Genomic DNA, 13747 nt, shown 5'->3' on the forward strand with positions numbered 1-13747 from the left:
GAAACACAGATCAGGAAATATCTTTCCTAGAGAGAGGAATCCCTTATATAGGCTTTCTAGAGACTATAGTCATCCTGCAGAGATCCACCATTTTAAATGACATAACAGCCATATCTAGACAACTGCAAAGGACTTTACTCATGCTAAAGAAGATGCAAAAACTCTTTTTTTTTTTTTTTTTAAGATTTAGGGATTATTGGAGCGTGCTCAGTGAAGTATCTGACTCTTGATTTCAGCTCAGTTCATTATCTCAGGGTCCTGAGATTGAGCCCCGTGTAGGGCTCCACACTGGGCATGGGGCCTGCTTAAGATTTTTTCTCTTCGAATGAAGGGGGGTAAATCGGAGGGGGAGACGAACCATGAGAGACGATGGGCTCTGAGAAACAAACTGAGGGTTCTAGAGGGGAGAGGGGAGGGGGGATGGGTTAGCCTGGTGATGGGTATTAAGGAGGGCGCGTTCTGCGTGGTGTTATGCACAAACAGTGAATCATGGAACCACTACATCCAAAACTAATGATGTCATGTATGGTGATTCACAGAACAATAAAAATTAAAAGAAGATTCTTTCTCTTCCTCTCCTTCTGTCCTTCTGCTCCCCCCACCCCCACTCATGCTCAGTCTCTCTCTAAAAAAAAAAAACAAAAGAGGGGCGCCTGGGGGGCTCAGTCAGTTAAGCGTCTGCCTTCGGCTCAGGTCATGATCCCGCAGTCCTGGGATGGAGCCCACACCAAGCTCCCTGCTCCATGGGAAGCCTGCTTCTCCCTCTCCACTCTCCTGCTTGTGTTCCCCTCTCTGGCTTTCTCTCTTTCTGTCAAATAAATAAAAACTTTTTTTAAAAAAAAAGAAAGAAAATCTTGTAACCTAACTTTTTCAAAAGCCAGTATTTTCTCATTTAAAAAAATGTTTCCAACAGTATACGACATTTTCTAAAAGCATTATAAGTAAAACTTTAAAGCTTTCATTAAATAATTCACAAATTAGAACTTAACTGCAAGGCCTGCAAGTAATATTGCACAGTTTTTGATGATTATTTGTGTTGTGAGTCAATGACATACCTTTGTGAAAAGTAAACTTCAAAAATATGCGTGTTTAAAACACTACAGAACAATCTGTATGTCACACGTTTTCTCCTGAGTGTTTATTTAAAAAGGTAATTTTAGTTCATACATCTACTCAGGCACACTAACCAGCGGGTACATAACATTCTCATTTATTGATGGTGACTGTTATTTTCATACATTGAATGATGGCTATAACAGGGATCTACATTCTCATCTTTCTAAAGCCATACCTTTAGTCACCAAGAAATCTGTGAAACGTAATGACATTTTCACATCTGAGTTCAGTAGCATCCTGAGATCTAACTTTACCGTTCTACAAAAACTGTAAGCTGACTAGGTGCTAAAGAGAAAAAGGAGGAAGAAGACCAATAGCTATTGAGAACCTGTTATGTGCAAGTCCCATTCTGGGTACTTTTAATATATTACCTAACATATTCCTCAAAATAATCTGACAAGATGGGGATCATGCCCTCATTTCCTGAATAAGGAAAAAGACATATAGAATGCTCAAGAAACCCAGGACTGATAGACAGAAAGCCCTGAGTAATGTATAATGTGATTTATGTCTCAGGTGTCATTTACATACTGTGCCAAAGAAGTATGCAATCGGTATTTAGCTGTCCACATTTTTTAGACTCCCAATATTAGGCCTAATGAAGAGATAAAAATCTATATTGAATTTTTAAACAATGCTCTTTATATGTTTTTCAGAGAAAACAGCATGTTTTCTCAAAGGAAGATACCAGAAAATTTTTTCTAAACAATTTGCTTTTTAAATTGTTTAATAATGCCATTTTCCCTCTATAATATACTTTGCTCCCCCATATAGTCAATTCTTGCCGCTTTAACCTTGAAACTCATATTGGCTAAAGCTTTCAATCACTGTTAAATGACCGACCCTCATGTAAAGAAGGGAGAGACACCTGGAGGAGAGCATGAACCTGGACTTGCTTGCAAGCACAGTGTTGGCCACTGGAAGTCATGTTTAACTCATGAAAGCCTTTTGATGACATCACTATGAGAAAGATAAAGGACACTCAAAGAGTACAGAGAAATCAAATCTCAAAAAGCTCTCTATGCATTATTCCCAAGGTTGATAGCTAAAGCGGTATGTCACAAAAATTAAAACACAAGACTAAAAGCAACTGTTTTGGGCTGAAATAGTTTCAAAGGGAAATTTTTTAATGAAATTTGACTTATTCACATTTGTAGATGACAGTAAATGGTAACTGCGTAATGAAATGTTTTCCAAAGCAAAGTTAAGGGACATTAAAAGTGCACAACAAATGACAAATTTGTCACAAAACAAGATTGGAAATAAGGACAAAATACTATATGCTAAAAATATTTCAAAGTATTATTCTTTTTAAAATCTTCAAAATCTGCAATATCAACAGGTTAACACTCTATTTAAGGGAAGTCTGGTATGTTCTAATTGTACAAATGAGAAAGATGAGGTAAATACTAAGAACCCTCCTTCATAAAATTCATCCTCCTCACTAATACTCTCTTAGAGTATGTACTTAGAGATAATTCTGAAACTCCATGAGAGTAAATAGTGTTTTTCCCTTCAGTGGCTATGAGAGTTTCATAAGAATGTTCAAACAGCAGGGGGAGAAAAAAAAAACTATCCATAAAAAAATTACTACAGAATGTAGCTAACCAATAGTATGAGAATTTGGCCTGAACTGGTTTACATGACGTGTGAAAGAAGACGGATCAAAGCCGTGTTATGAAATTTAATAGAAAATACCACGAAAAGCAAATCCTTAAATCTCAAAAATAATCTATAAAATACAGGCACAGCAGATAGTGACCAACAGTGAGAATGATTTCTGTGAGACCTGAAGCAACTTAAAGGTACCCAGGGACTCAAGTGCCACCCCTCCCACAAAACATTCTTTCTATTCTGCTTTATTTTCCTTGTGGCACTTGCCATTATCTGAAATTAGCTGGATGGTGATTTTAAAAGAAAAGATTCAAAACATTTTGAGAAATAACAATCTCAAAAGAGCCTTTCAATGTGACTGCTTTGACACAGAATAGCCCTTATTAGGTTGGTTAGTAAAATAGCATTATTACTCTGTAATCCCAACTGATGCCATTGGTTATCTAAATTCCATACCTCTCAGAGGGTCTTCACTATGAGTACCTACCCTGACCCTATAAGCCTTCCCTAACTCTTCCATATTCTGGGCACTATACAAGGTAGCATCTGATTATAAATTATCTTACAGATTATTCTCTTTTTTACAAACTACTTAATGGGTTTAAAATCTTTTGTCTCATTCTCATTGAGGTGGTAAGTGTTCCAAAATATCAGGTGAAATGTTCCTAATGTACACAGCTAGCTAGCTAGCTAGAGATACAGAGATATGGAGAAAAGTACAGAAGAATACATAGTAGGTAATTACAAGCATTATGGGGTAGAGATAGAATAATTAGAGCAAGGAAGTTTCAATAAAAATAAACTTTTTGAAAAGTGTATCTTTCGTGTCTGTAAAATTATGATCCCATTTAAATAGAGAAATTAGAGCTCTACCCTATTTACTTACAAGTAAAAAAAGCAAATTGCAAATTCTCTCTCTATATAAAAACAAAACCTTTTAATGTATGTTTATACACACAAATAAAGGGGAAAGGTGAAAAAGGACATAAATCAACCTAAGCTTAACATAGGTTATCTGACAGTGACTGGAGACATTTAAAGATCTGTAGTGCACTGGATCTAAGCTACTACTGGTAACTTTATTTCCCATAGTCTCTCTCCTTTACACCTGTTCTCTTACACACTGGGGGCTTCATTTGCCCAGAAACTTATCTCCCAACATCATTACTAGTTCTTGCCCGAACCCTTCTCTGATCCATACCAACCATTCTCTAGGATGGCTGATAGTATGGGCACTGATCAGCCACTGAGCTGGAGAAATGTCTCTGCAATATCTCTTAGGCTTGAAGTTTTCCTGATAGGGGGCTGTAGTATGTGGTCATTTTCCCAAAAGGCACAGCCCCAGAATCTGGGCAGGGAATGCAGGCAAAAGGAGAAGTAAGAGGCAGTCAGGTGGAGAGTAGGTCAAGCTGCTGCTGACAGTACGCTACTGCCAAATAAACCAACTTCAAATATTATTCCTTCTCATCAACCTGTGTCTATGGAAGGCAAATATAAATAAATAAATACAATGGTCTCCGTTTTCCTGCCAAAATCTTAGTTTATAAATAGTGATTGCAATACAAGTAAATACAGCATGTTCTTATAGTAAAGGGTCTAGCGTATTGTAGATTCTTAATAGATATTAAAGAACAGCAACACTGCTTTGAAAAAAAAAGTATGTCAAAGAATTTGCTATGTGTTTTTATACGAACAGAAGTCATTAGATATTCAGGGGCGCCTGGGTGGCTCAGTCATTAAGCGTCAGCCTTCGGCTCAGGTCATGATCCCAGGGTCCTGGGATCGAGCCCCGCATCGGGCTCCCTGCTCAAACAGGAAGCCTGCTTCTCCCTCTCCCACTCCCCTTGCTTGTGTTTTCCTTTCTCGATGTCTCTCTCTGTCAAATAAATAAATAAAATCTTTAAAAAAAAAAAAGATATTCATGAGACCGTATAACACTGGAATATTTTAAAAGTCAGAAATTAGGGCGCCTGGGTGGCTCAGTTGGTTGGGCGACTGCCTTCGGCTCAGGTCATGATCCTGGAGTCCCGGGATCGAGTCCCGCATCGGGCTTCCTGCTCAGCAGGGAGTCTGCTTCTCCCTCTGACCCTCTTCCCTCTCGTGCTTTCTATCTCTCATTCTCTCTCTCTCAAATAAATAAATAAAATCTTTAAAAAAAAAAAATAAAAAAAATAAAAGTCAGAAATTAGACTTGAGAGCCATGAAAATAGTTTTTAAAAATCTACCTATGTTCATACAGATTGTATATTTATACATCATTAAGGACATACAAAAATAGGGGCACCTGGGTGGCTCAGTCATTAAGCATCTGCGTTCGGCTCAGGTCCTGATCCCAGGGTCCTGGGATCAAGCCCCCGCGTCGGGCTCCCTGCTCGGTGGGGAGCCTGCTTCTCCCCTCCTCCACTCCCCCTGCTTGTGTTCCCTCTCTCACTGTGTCTCTCTCTGTCAAATAAATAAATAAAATCTAAAAAAAAAAAAAAAAGGATATACCAAAAATTACCTCAGTCTATTTCTCCCCTAACCCTTCTCTATCTCTATTTCATTGTGGTTTCATATAAATAGAAGGTTTTTTTTATGTTGCTATTTTTAAATGTCTTCCCAGAAATAAACTGACAACCTTATTTTGTTACCTTTCAGAATACGTTCATTCATTCATTCAACAAATCATTATTGAAGATCTGCAGTACAACAGGTATTGTTCTTTGCTCCGCGAATAGAGCAGGGAGCAAAACAGACAATAATCCTTTCCCTATGGAGCCAATATCCTATTGGAGGTAAATAGCCAATAAATCAGTGTGTAAAATATATAGTAGAGTATGTCAGATGCTGATCAGCAAGATGGAAGAAATAAGAAGGATACAGAATGCCACTGGTGGGGAGAAGGCTGCAATTTTAAAATGTAGGGTGGAGTCAGGGGACCTTGCTGAATAGAGAAAATGGAGCAAAGGACTAAAAGATGTGAGGGGAGGAAAGGCCATATGAACATGTAGAAGAAGCATGTTGCAGGCTGAGAGGGCTTCTGCATACATCGAACCCGAGTCAGGGTGCACACTGTTACCTCTCCAATGTCACCTCCCACCATTCTGCACCTCCCTCACCTTACTCCAACCACACACTAGCTTTCTTGCCACTGCTCAGCTATATGCTGGTGAATGGGGGCTGAGGGGACAAGGAGGCAATGCAGACCTGTAGAAGCTCCTCTGAAAAGCTCTTCTATCTCAAATTGACAGGCCATCATCACATGACTGAAAGGGTCATTGGGCGAACAAACACTCCTCTTGAGCAGCACTTTCCAACAGAACTCGCTGCAACGATGGGAATGTTTTTTATCTGTGCTGTTCAACAAGTAGCACAGAACTAGACATGTGGTTATTTGGTACTTGAAAAGTGCCGTGTGACTAAGGAACTGAAATTTTAATTGTAAATTTTAACAGTCAAATGTGGCTAGTGGCTACCATACTGGCCAACATAATTCCAGAGTAAATGTAGGTCTTAAGAACACAGGGAATTTTTCACTAATAGACACCTTACTTATAAAAAAGAAATATTTCATTTAATTTGCTAAATTCTCTAATGAGAATTCTATGCTTAAGTAGGGCATTTTTATGACAGTTTTACTTAATTGTCACAAACACACACATATGTTAATTACTACTTACCATGTAATTCTCTGGCTAGTACATGGAAAACTACCGCTATTAGGCTTTTTTACTCAGCTTTAGTGTATCCCTGCAATAATTTATTATTGCTGAAGTAGTAATTAAGAAATTTTGTAAAGTTCTGTTCTTAAATCAAGGCTGTATTTCCTGCAAGTTTTTTCTTCTCAATCTGATTTGTCTTTAGGTGGACTATATTTACATGCAAATGTAAAAATATGAATAAATATAACAAATAGGATGTGGTATAATAAGCTATAACTTCATGTACTATTAAATTCTAACAAAATAGAACCAAAGACTATAATTAGGCAAAATAGCTTAAAAGATTTTTTTTGGGGGGAGGGGTAAATTGACATTTAAATACCTTTATTTTTTACAAAAATGGAAATAGAAGATAGTCGTTATTTTAGGAGATATGCAAAGCCAATCTTTAAAAACTATACTCAACTTTGTAAGAATATATGGGTTCTAAGAGAAAGGGACACATATATGCACTATACTAAACACGTCACTATTAAAGCTACACAAGAAAACTTCACGACTTAAGAGTTTTTATGTTTAATCCAACAGCACCCAGAGACGATGAAAGCCAGTTACTAAAAAATTTATTGCTTGGTTAAAACTCAGTTTACAATTCAAAGGATTTTTAAAATCTCTGTGCTGTTATGAAGCTTTATGGGGTTTACAATGGAAATGAAAACAGAAATAAAAAGATCTGACAAACAGAAAATGCCAAAGATATTTCCAGCATTATCAACATGGATTGATTCTTCCCTATCATTTTTTACCTTATTCCAAGACAAATAATTTTAACCCATCTGCCTAAAAAAACAACTATGTCTCCTAGGGTCACTTTCAAAATGTAAATGTCTGATGGGCAACTTTATTTGAAAGAATATTATTTTTATAATTTTTAAAAAGAATTAGAATATAAACTCCAAATGGCAGGACTTTTTTATAATCTGCAGTATTCCCAGTGCCTACAATAGTGCCTGCCATCTAGTAGAGGTACTTAATAAATTCTAACAAATTACTAAATTAATCATTTATCAGAATCTTTTATTAAAATAAAGATAAAATATTAAAATAGTATTATAACATTAGTGTAGATTTTCATTTTAACATTGGTAATATAGAATCATTCCACTTATCAAAAAGTCTTGTTATACCATCTCTACATAGAACAAAACCCTTTCTAAAGCTTATTGGTAATTCTCAGAATTAGCCAAAGACTTTCATATTCATTATTTTGCATAATTATTTACATAGAATTCTGTGATTCCTTCCAATTCAAAAATTTATTTATTCTAATAATGATCTAAAACTGTAAAATAAAATCTGAAACCTACTCAAATGGAACGTCATGGAACGTTAAAACAAAATATTATTTAAATTACTACAAAAAGAATTGGAAAACAACTAATGGACCATCCTAGACATTTCACGGTTTTCTTAAATCTTTTAAAGGGTATTTTCTAGTACTCTGCTTAGTCTTCTTTTACACTACTATCAAATCCTTTGCTTTCAAAATCAAGTACACTGAGACACCAAATAATAAAACTGCCCTATGCTTTTTAAATTTTATACCAAAAGATCTACTTTATTTTAAAAACAAAATCTAATACGCATTGGAAAATACTGAGCTGGAATGCTGCTGAAATGCTGTTTACTGCAAATGTCCCAATGTTTTATCAACTAACACTGAAGTTTAAGTTAGGGCTAAACTCAGGACACTGACCTTCATAATATTTTAACATGATGTTTGTCTTTATAAGGTGGTTTTCTTCTAAGAAAAGTGGACTTAAATGTCTTAGACTTACAGTCAAATTTCGGTCCCAGATCTGTATGCTTCCATTCTGGCAGGCAGCTGCTATGAGGTTTCCATCTCTACTATAAGTGCACGTGGTGGGAATTACTTTTTTACCCTGCATCGTCCGTGGTTTAAACACACTTCTTTGCTTCCTTGGATTTTCAACTTCCCATGTCCTCACGGTCCTAAAAACAATAAAGAGATTTTCATTTACAAAAAAGAGAGGAGTTTAAAATTCAGAAGAGCTCATAAAAACTGCTTCACCTCTTAAGCATATAAATCTAAAAATTATTTTAAAATAAAATGTGTACTGTAAAACATTCTCCATTTATAAATGAAGTTACTCACTGCAATAAAGTGAACCACATGAATCACGTTGTCTTCAAATCAAACAGCAAATAGCAAATTCTACTTCAAATCTATCAGAGTTTTAAGTTCTGACCCTCTACAACAGTGGCCTCTAAACAATTCTGACTATACTCTGATCAGTAAAACTGTTGAATATACACACATTAATTTCTAAATTACTGACATGTGTTAATGTACTGTTATATAATACACACCAGAAAACACACTTAAAAAAATAGGTCACTAAAGAATGATGTCACACTCTACGGCCAAGGCAAAGATCTCATGCCTCTAGGGGAGAAGCAGAAACAAAACTGTCTGCCCCCAAGTTTTCAACAAGTAACAAGAAACAGCAGTCTAGGGCTGGGGAGATACGGAGTACCCTCCTGCTCACAGTCCCAGGCAAAGGAGCACTGCCACTAAGAAAAGCTAAAACAAATCCTTATGACCTGGAGCAGGGGGGTGAGGGGTGGACCAGAAAACCAAAGATGAGTTCAACAAATTAAATTCTTGGCAGAAACTAACCAAGCCGAAGCACTATGGAATAACATCTCTAAAGTTCTAAAAGAAAGAAAAAATGTCAATCTAATATTCTATAGGCAGCAAAAATACATTTCAAAAATAAGGTAAAGACTTTTTCAGATGAATGAAAGCTGAGATAATTCATTTCTTTCAGACATGTACTAAAAGCAATGTTAAAGGAAATTCTTCAAGAAGAACAAATATGATACAAATGGAAATCTGAATCTACACAAAGAAATGAAGAGTGCCACAAATGGTAAAAATGAAGATAAATTTAAAAGACATTTTAAAAAATGTTTAAATGTCTTTAAAAGATAAATGGCTGAAGTAAAACAATGTATTGTTAAGATTTATAGCATATGTTCAAGTAAAATGTATGTCAACAATAGCACAAAGGTTGGGAAGAAGACATTGAAGTATAGTTTTATACCATACTTGAAATGGTATAGTATTATTTGAAAAGAGATTTTGATACATTAAAGATATGTATTACAAACCCTAGAGCAATTGCTAACGTATTTTTATATATATAATAACAGAGATAAAATGGAAATGAAATAAAAACAGGAAGGGATAATAAAGAAGAACTATGGGATAAACATAAAACAAACAGCAACATGGTAGGTTTAAATCCAATCTCATAAAAAATTACATTAATTAGAAATGACCTAAAAACTCTTAATTAAAAGGCAAAGATTGTCTGATGGGATTAGGTAAAAGCAAGACCCAGCAGATTCTGTCTTTTAAAAAGACACAAAAAATGGGGGCACCTGGGTGGCTCAGTCAGTTAAGCAGCCAACTCCTGGTTTCCACTCAGGTCATGATATCAGGGTCCTAGGATCAAGCCCATGATGGGCTCCATGCTCAGTGTGGAGTTTGCTTGGCCCTCACCCTCCTCCTCTACTCCTCTCCCCATCTCACATACATGCATGCTTTCTCTCTCTCTAAAACATATAAATTTACTGTACATTACATCATTAGTTTTTGATGTAGTGTTACATGATTCATGGTTTGCATATAATGTGTGGTGATTAACATAACATAATAAAAGAAAAAAACAACAACAAAAACAAAAAATAAATTTAGAAAATAAAAATAAAATAAAATCTTTTTGAAAAAATATACACAAACATTTAAATATAAAGACTTAGATAGGTTAACAGTAAAAAGATGGGGGAAAAATGTGCCAGGTGAACATAATCAAAAGAAAGCTGGAGTAACCAACCATATTAATGTCCAACAAAGTGGACTTCAGAACAAGGAATAAAACTAGAGACAAAGAGCAAACTTTCATAATGCTAAAAAGTCAATTGATCAAGAAGACATAACAATCCTAAATGCATATGCTAGTAATAACAGAGCTTCAAAATATGAAAGCAAACTTAAGAGAAATAAAATTAAATATAGCAAATCTATATTTATATTTGTATACTTCAACATTCCTCTCTCAGTGACTGATAGAACAAGTAGACCCGTCCCTGTTCCCCCAAAAAATCAGTAAGGATACAGAAGACCTCAAAAACAATAACAAACAAGTTGAGCTAATTGACATTTATATAACACTTCACCCAACCACAACTGAGTGTGCATTCTTTTCAGGCGCACACTGAACATACTCTGGGTCATAAAGCAAATATAAACAAACTAAAAATGACCAATTTAGTGAGGTCACAGGATACAAAGTCAATAATGAATTTTATTTCCATAGACGAGCAACAATTAAATGTTGAAATTATGAAAATACCATTAATAATGATATGAATAAACATGGAATCTCAAAAGATATATAGTATCTGTACACTGAAAACCATAAAATATTTCTGAGAGAGATGAAAAAAGATCTATATATATGAGAAGATACACTGTATTACGCTGAGCGAAATAAGTCAATCAGAGAAAGACATGTATCATATGACCTCACTGATATGAGGAATTCTTAATCTCAGGAAACAAACTGAGGGTTGCTGGAGTGGTGGGGGGTGGGATGGAGTGGCTGGCTGGTTGACAGACATTGGGGAGGGTATGTGCTATGGTGAGCACTGTGAATTGTGTAAGACTATTGAATCACAGCTCTGTACCTCTGAAACAAATAATACATTATATGGTAAAAAAAAAAAAAAGAAGAAGAAGATAGCAGGAAGGGAAAAATGAAGGGGGGAATTGGAGGGGGAGATGAACCATGAGAGACTACGGACTCTGAGAAACAAACTGAGGGTTCTAGAAGGGAGAGGGGTGGGGGGATGGGTTAGCCTGATGATGGGTATTAAAGAGGGCACGTACTGCATTGAGCACTGGGTGTTATACGCAAACAATGAATCATGGAACACTAAATCAAAAACTAATGATGTAATATATGGTGATTAACAGAACATAATAAATAAATAAATAAGAAACACTGTATTGATGGGTTGGAAGAGTCAGTACTATTAAGATTTCAATTCTCTCCTAATTAATCTTTTGATTCAACATAATTTCAATAAAAGATCCAGCAGAGTTTTTTTGAGATAGAAATTGGGTAAGGTAATTCTAAAACTTATATGAAAATGCAAACAACTTGGACTGCCTATAATATTTTGAAAAAGAACAAAACTAGGGAATTCACTCTACCCAAGTTCCCATATTAGCTTCTAAATCCAACTTTATAACACCAATCACATAAGTTGTCATTACACATATTAACATCTACTCCTTCTACAAAAAGAGCTACTTGAGAGCAAGGGCTCTCTCTCTCTCTTATCTTTGTGTGCCTTATCTTTGTATGCACCATCTCTTAAACATAACAGGAACACAACACCTACTTGGTCTTCAACAAATGTTTGTCGAAGAATAAAAAAAAATTCACTGCCTATCTAAGCATTTTAGAAATCAATTTAATTGAGGTATAACCAACATACAATAAATACAATTGATTTTTAAATGTATAGATTTCAGATAGCCAGCATTTTCTGTCAAGTATTTATGATTTATTCCAAATGAGGATTTGGGGATTTTTTTAAATAACTTCTGCCTATTTCCCCCTAAACTTTGAGAACTTACTCAGTTGCTTAACATTACCAAGCCCTAGTTTTCAGAGCTGTCAAACCCATGCCTGACATAAGATTGCACTGACTGCATTTTAGGAACTACTGGCTAGCAAAAATGTAAGTTCAAGTAAGAGTTTAGAAACAGTACATACAGAAACAACGGAAAGGCGCCTTGGAATTCCAGGATTTAAAGCAACCCAGTGGGGAGCCAGGAGACTCAAGAGTTACAAGACACTCTGACAGAAAGATGCCATTAACAGTGTGACAGATACTGCTAGCAGCATAATCCAAATCCATTCTCCTTTCTTCTCAGTGTAAGTCTGTATTTCCTAGCCTCTCTTGCAGCTAGATGTGATGAAATGTAGAAATAAAGCTTTGACCAATGCAGTATAAATGGAAGGGTAGCACAGGACTTTGGGAAAGTCTCAAAAAGAAGGTTGCAGACCCTTCTTCAACCCTTCCTGTTTACTCCATCCTCTGCCAGCAATCTTGATGTGATGCTGGGCTCAAGTAGCATCTTATCAGACCAACAAAGTAGAAGGTACACTGATCCTTGATGACACTACAGCCATAAACCAACTCTGGAGTACCTATGTCTAGACTCCTCTTACTGAGAGAGAGATAGATGATCGATAGATAAATCAAAAGAAAGAGGTGTTGGGAGAGAAAGAGAGAGAGGGAGAAAGGAGGAAAGGAGGAAGGGAGAGAGGAAGGAAGGAAGGGAGGAAGGAAGGGAGGGGGAGGAAGGGAGGGAAGAAAAAATTTATTGGGGTGTAACATACAATGAAACTCATCTGTTTAAATGTACAGTTGTGAGTTTTAAGAAAGGCATAGTTATATCATTCCATAAAGTTTTCTTTGTGTTGCGTCTTCGTAGACCACTCCTTCCCTTCCCAGCTTTAACCCTTGGCAACTATTGACCTGTTTTGTATCCCTAGAGTTATGACTTTTCCACTATTATATAATGGGAATAATACTGCATATAGCTTCTGAGTCTGGTTTCTTTAAGTCAGCATAATGTATCTGAGTTTTATATATATCTCATTAGTCCATTCCTTTTTGCTAATGAGTAACATTCCACATATGGATATACTACATTTTGTTTACCCATTTACCGAATAAAGGTTACTGGGCTATTTCCAGTTTGAGGTGATTATGAATAAATCCACTATAAATATTCATGTGTAGTTTTTTTATTGTTTCTTTGTTTTTGTAAAAATAAGTTTTCATATCTCTTGGCTAAATACCTAGAAAGGGGATTACTGATCATATGCGAAGTAAACGTTCAACTGTATAAGAAACTGCTAAACTTTTCCAAAGTGGCTATTTCATTTTGCATTCCCACCAGCAGCATGTGAGAATTCTAACTACCCCCACAAAAATATGATCAGTTGGGTTTTTTTTTTAAGTCATTCTAATAGGTAGGTTTTGGTATTTTGATTTTAATTTACATTTCCTATATGATTAATAATGTTGGGGATCTTTCCATGTATCTTGGCCATCCATTTCTCTTTTTTGGTGATGTATCTCTTCAAATTTTGTGCCCATTTCAAATTTTTGTTGTTTATGTCCTTATTATTATATTTTTAGAGTTCTTTATAATATTCTATATACAAGTTCTTTATCAGATATGTGGGGTTTTTTTTGATGAAAGA

The 13747-nt window shown here is 35.7% G+C and overlaps 1 protein-coding gene across 2 annotated transcripts in view; it reads right to left on the reverse strand.

The window, feature by feature from the left end:
• The window catches only part of WDR70 (WD repeat domain 70), a 290555-nt gene that overhangs the window by 95056 nt on the left and 181752 nt on the right, over positions 1–13747 (reverse strand). For both annotated transcript variants that reach the window (XM_027605240.1, XM_027605241.1), the window contains one exon: positions 8210–8384. In XM_027605240.1, the coding sequence (XP_027461041.1) occupies positions 8210–8384 (175 nt within the window). The remainder of the gene's footprint in view (positions 1–8209; positions 8385–13747) is intronic.

This window comes from Zalophus californianus, chromosome 5 (genome assembly GCF_009762305.2).
Source record: "Zalophus californianus isolate mZalCal1 chromosome 5, mZalCal1.pri.v2, whole genome shotgun sequence".
NCBI lineage: Eukaryota > Metazoa > Chordata > Mammalia > Carnivora > Otariidae > Zalophus > Zalophus californianus.